Source organism: Haplochromis burtoni, unplaced genomic scaffold (assembly GCF_018398535.1).
Source record: "Haplochromis burtoni strain Fernald_Lab_line unplaced genomic scaffold, NCSU_Asbu1 Contig_1337, whole genome shotgun sequence".
Taxonomy (NCBI): Eukaryota; Metazoa; Chordata; class Actinopteri; order Cichliformes; family Cichlidae; genus Haplochromis; species Haplochromis burtoni.
This window is the reverse complement of record NW_024583698.1, coordinates 43,211-49,069: the sequence shown is the minus strand read 5'-3', so window position 1 is coordinate 49,069 and position 5,859 is coordinate 43,211. Positions and strand designations below refer to the sequence as shown.

The following is a 5,859-nucleotide window of genomic DNA, read 5'->3' as shown; positions in this document are numbered from 1 at the left end:
TCTCCATAGCAGTATTTGATTAACAAAATAAATGGCTGTAGAAGAATCACAGCACAGTACGATTGTTACCTGGGAAAGTTCATATCCCACCAAAACACTGCATTGAGTTCAAGCTGAAAGCTGTCTTGTACAAAGGAGAGATGTTTTTTTCTTAAATTTATGAATGCTGTGGTTTTGCTAAGAATGAAAAACTTTCAGTTTCTAGTAAAAGTGAAAGAAAACTGGAAAAGTCACAGTTACACATGAATTAACATTGCTCTTCTTTCCAGTATTTTATAACTGTGCAGCATTTGCAGAGCAGAAGCAGTTCAGACAGAAACAACCTGTTGTCTTTGCACCTCTGTAACAAGCTATTGTTATCTTGATTTCGACACTGAGACTTAGTATTCTATCCAGTAATACTCTGCACATACATCTTCTGATAGATTTCAACATTGTGACAATGAGGAGACATCCTGTCACTCAAAACACAAAGTTAATAACAAATAGAGTCACAGACTTTTTTCTAAAGAAAAATACACAACTCGCCCTCACCACCAAGTAACCGTGTAAGCTTCCAGCTCTGCTTCCATCCACAAAAGAGAGCTAAAAGTATAAAAGTATACAACATACAGTGTACAGTCAATGGAAACTACATTATATAAAAATATTTCTAGTACTTTTAAAGTATCGAGAGTTAAAATACTTGCAATTAGAATGGACCTTATATCTTTTGGTGGTTTCAATTTAATTATTGCTTTCTTTAAAATTGTAATCCTAAATGTTAAACTTTAAAGTTAATGCAGTATTTACTGAGTACTCTGTACTCCAAGTCCATTTCTTTTCCTGATATGACATAGTTTACAGTTTTAGTATCTTGTGCTTATATGTTATGATGTCAACTTTTTACAGGTTGTTTGTATTTAATGTATTGCTTTAAAGACAACTTTTTTCACTAAACATTATGAAATTTTTGGGAGTGTAGAGGTTTGGTCATGTAATAATGAAATCATCTGTATTTAGGCTGGTTCCCTGGTCTCCTGGGAAAATTATGCTTTAAGGGAGAGAAAAAGAAAAATGGGGTGGGATGGCAGGAAGCTGTTGGGAGCTGAGATGGTGGAAAGACCATAGAAAGAAACACAGACAATAAAATAAATCTCTGACAGGCATTCAGTGTTCTAACTCTATGAAATGTACAACAATGTAGAGCTGTACAGGTTCATTTAGGAAAGAATAAGTAATTGTTGGAGCAGGTCATCTATTAATTGGAAGGTTGGAGGTTTGATCCTGGGCTGCTCCAGTCTACATGCCAAATATCCTTGGGCATGATACTAACGCCAAGTTGTACTCTGATGAATCATTTGGAGCGTGAATGTTAGATAGAAAGCGCTTCCCTGGAAAACGCATAGAAAACAATGCCTGTATGAATGGGTGTGAATCTGTGAATGTTGTATAGAACAGTTTGAGTGCTCAAGAAGAATAATTTTTTTTTACTCAATTGTTTTTATAAAGAGCAGCAGGTTTTAAACTTTAGCAGCCTTTTCTGCAGGGTGACATTCAAACCCCCATCCGAGGGGGTCAGGCCTGCTCTTCCACCACCACAGACAGAATATCTAATGATAACAGCAGCAGCAGAGAAAATGTCATTCCTCAACACAACACTTCACACAGAAAGGCCAAATAGATACTGAAACATTGGTATAGAAATGTTTTTGTCCAGGACTTACATGTCTGAAAATTTTTTAAATAGCTACTTACACATGTAGCCAAAGAGGATATCTGTTTAGTTACACACTGACGCAGAAGCGCTTTTGAAAACAGGAGTCAATAGAAATGAAAAGAACAGAAAAAAAAATGGCTACAAGGACAAACAATCCATTTCATCTCCTGCCAGCCTGCAACATTCTTAATGTTCTGCAATGGTCTGAATTTATTACCTCTCAGAACAAACTGACAGCTCCTGTTATGCACAGAGTAGAATTTATAACAATTTTAGTGCATCATCAAGGGTGCTCTGGCATCCTTAAATAGGATTTAACACTAACAATAGAATTTTACTAAGTCTTATCTTACTGAATTGGGCAAATAATGGAGACATTCAAAGTAGAAATGACTACTTGTTCCTAGCGTGTTAGTGTGTGTAAAACTTACCTGAATGAGTTTCGTTCTTTATTGTGAGAGATGTTCAAACTGCAGTTTAAAGCCAAATGTCAGACTCCAGGCTGAGAGGTAGGTACGGAGACCAGACATTCACACAGGAGTGACTGATGGAAGGAGGGAGTGAAGACTGATATGCGTCAGCTGACAGCAAAAGGCTAGCCAATGACCAGGCAGCAGCAAGCGTACAACCAGTGACGGCACATCCTTTTGTGAGCATCCACAGTGCAGACAGTGTTGTTTGATAAAACATTTGCGCAGGAAAGACTCATTTCTTTTAACCTTCAGGTATTCAGACTGTTGTGTGAAATGACAGTGTGACCAACGTCACCAGAAAGTTCAAGGCTGCAGACATTTATTTTGGTGAAGATTGCACAGAACAGAAACTTCACAGAACTACTGCCATATTCAGAAGTCAATAACAGAAAAGCACAGAGAAGCTTAGTCACTTTTAGAGATAATGTAGCAAATAGCCACAGATATCCTTCACCAGCATGTCCTTGTATGTTAATCCATATTGACTCATCCGTTTCCTCTTTGCTGTACTTTAATAGAGAAGTACAATGAAAGCAGATGTGTGGTGAACAGAGTGAGGACCCACAATGCAGGACTGAACTCAGAAATCACAGCTTTATTCCTGGTAAAGGGCCAACAAAAAACAAAAGGCAAAACTAAACAGTAACAGAACATGATATAAACTGCCTGGAAAGGAAACTGACAGAAACATCACCCACAATGAGGAAAGAAAAGGGGAGTCAGACATTATATACACAGAGGATAACAAGCTGCCACTAATCAGAGACTAATGAGACAAAGAAAGCAAAACTGAATGAAATGCCCATGACAGCATTACGACAGAAACTGAGAGCTAGACTAAGATGTGTTAACTTGACACAGGGACTGGACCACAGATGAATCAACAAGAAAGGACAGGAAACCCAAATAAAACACAGAGAGACCAACACAGGAACATGACCAGGGATAACAAAGCACAGAGACTAAACAGACTACAACAGGAGATGCTGATGACAAGACAGGGACCAGACCAGGAACAGACTAGACTAGACTTGTCAGGGCTCTGTGTGCGGGCAGGCGGAGAGGAGGATCCAAACTCAGACACTAACTTGTAACTCAAAAACCTCAGCTTTATTGCTGGTACGAAAACAAAACATGAAGTGAACATGGAATATGGCGAACCGAAACACACAGGCATAATCTGATGGTACGACGCGACACCGAGCATGGGAAAACACAGGGCTTAAATACACAGGGTAGTAATGAGGGAATGGGCAACAGAAGGGAGACACAGCTGGGGGAGATCAGGGCTAACGAGACGGGGGAGCTAAGCTGCACACACTAACATAAGAAAATTTGTGGCATGTTTTAAATGGGACCAAAATGTAACAAACCCTATAAAATGACCAAGAACAAAGCTAAATTGATTCTTAAATATTAATTATATACCCAGGTCTCAGTTTTGGATGGACTTGTTTGGAGACCTAAGAGACTCTGGAAACTTAAATGGAAGCCACGAACACCAATGCTTGCTGAGATTCTGCTTCAGAGGGGTTCTACAGAAAGACCTGGATGAATGCAAAGACCTCTGGAACAAACACAGGATCCGGCCAAGCAGACTTGCATCGTGTCCAGGGGGGATTCCAAACGAACTCTCTCTTGCCTCACAGGTATTTGAGTTCTTAACAAAATGAATTAACCTTTTGCATCAAACTAAATGCAAGGTGTTGTTATTGCTTAAGTTGGTTAATATATATTCATAATTTTACACAAGTATGATAGAGCAGTTTATAACATGTCACTGCATGCGTTGATTTATATAGTTCCATATTGTCAGCAAAAAATCCTTCACTGTTCTATTTTCATTTTGCAGATATGGTTCAAGAGACTGTGGATTTGCTGTTGAGGAGAGGGAACTGGATGTGTTTCCCGAGGAGGGGCTACCGGTTGGATTGTGTGGTGATCCAAACATTGAGGAATATTTACAACAGGCTGTACAACAAAACACACTGCAGCAGCCACAAGACTGGGAATCGGCCACAGAACTGTATTTGGCCCTGAAGGACATAGCTGGGTTTTAGATACCAACTGAACTTCAGTTTGTAATGACATTTGTCAGAGTTACTCTGACGAAGACACACACTGTGTCGAAACGTTAGTTTCTTTCCTTTTTTTGCACCTAATAAAACCTTTGGACTTGAGTGCTCCAGCCCTTCTGTTTTTCCTTCATTTTTTAATGTTAGTAGTGTTTCCTTTCCCTCTTGCTAAATTGAATATAATATTGTTCATAATATACAGCAACTGGCATGGATTTAAATATTAACATTTAACCACAAGGAAACATTTACAATTTTCTTTAATAAAACCATTTACAAATAGTGTCCAGCATTTCTGTCACTTTTCCAACATACACAATATTAAGAAAAAACAACTAAATGTTTAACAATATGGAAGTTGCTTGTCACATGAATGTGTTAAGTAGTGTGCCAACGGCAGCTGAACCTAACAGGGTAACTCAGTAACTGTAACTTGATGACCTTGCTGATTTAAGAACATCCAAATCCTGGAGCATTTTGAATTCCAAAGTCCATGTTGGCCTTAAAGATGCCATATGAGTCACAGATGGGTAGCTTCAGAGTATTTGCACAGGTGTTTGCAACTGGAAAAGGCGAATCACTTAAAAACTGGATGCATGGTGGTGGTGTCATTCCTGCCGGTGGAACTGCCGTCAGCCCTGTGGCAAACATCATCAAATCTTCCAGACACACTGCTGTTGCCTTCTCTGAAAGAAGAAAGTAAACACTGTAGTACATTACAGAAAATTAATTTCCTTACCTCTCCTTTCATAAAACTATAAACAAATAAAAACGGCCATTCAAACCTTCACAATCAAGGAGATAATCTGCCCAAAAGCCAAGTGTTAGGACCTCCTTATGCCGCTTGTTGCTTCCTGCTGGGCTGAGATCTGGTCTGAACATGCTCTCCAGTTCTGAAGCAGTCAGGGCCTTGGCAGAGAAGCATAGGAGTGGGGCCAGCACACTGGAATGTTGTTGCAGTGCACTTAAAAAATTCAGACTTTCCAGTCCATCTTTAAATCTGCAAAGGATAGACAAATAACTAATAATTGGTTTATAGCTATAACTATTGCAGTCTTCTAAATTGTGTTTAAATGTCTTTACCTACTAGATCTTTCATTATAAATTTGGACAGATTTCAAATGCATACACAAAAACAATTCATAGTGCTCAGAAATTAACTGTGACAGCAAAAAAGAAGAGCTCATTGAGATTTCAGCATTTAAAAAAAAAAAATAGTGCTTTCACACTGGAATAAACAAGTGTGTCAAAAAGGGATCACCTCTTTTTATAAATAACTGAAAAATTAATCATGTTGCATGACTGATTATTATGGGTCATTGTGAACAATAAATGTATACTAAATTAGAGTTCTAGTGTCAAAAGGTTAATAGCGTGCGACAGTGGCTCAGGAATTAACTTGTTGTTCATCAGATCACACGGATGCTACCGAATCAGGTTTTTCATATACATCTGAAGGTCTGAAAATGTCAGTGGCTGCTGTGATGAGCAACTGGCCATCCTGAATTTAAAAGGAGTAATGAGTTTACCGTTGAATGACACTTTGGTTTCTTTCAAGGATGTACCATCTGAGGTACTCCTCCACAAATGCTTGTTTCTCACAAGGCTTGAC

General features: G+C 38.7%; 1 protein-coding gene across 1 annotated transcript; it reads left to right on the top strand.

The window, feature by feature from the left end:
* Positions 1 to 3,604: 3,604 nt before the first annotated feature.
* Positions 3,605 to 4,057, top strand: LOC121813254 (the record flags this gene model as incomplete). The annotated part of the gene is given in 2 exon segments (XM_042216901.1): positions 3,605 to 3,821; positions 4,025 to 4,057. Coding segments are annotated over 2 exon segments (250 nt in total), but the record flags the coding sequence as incomplete, so codon positions are not given.
* Positions 4,058 to 5,859: the final 1,802 nt, after the last annotated feature.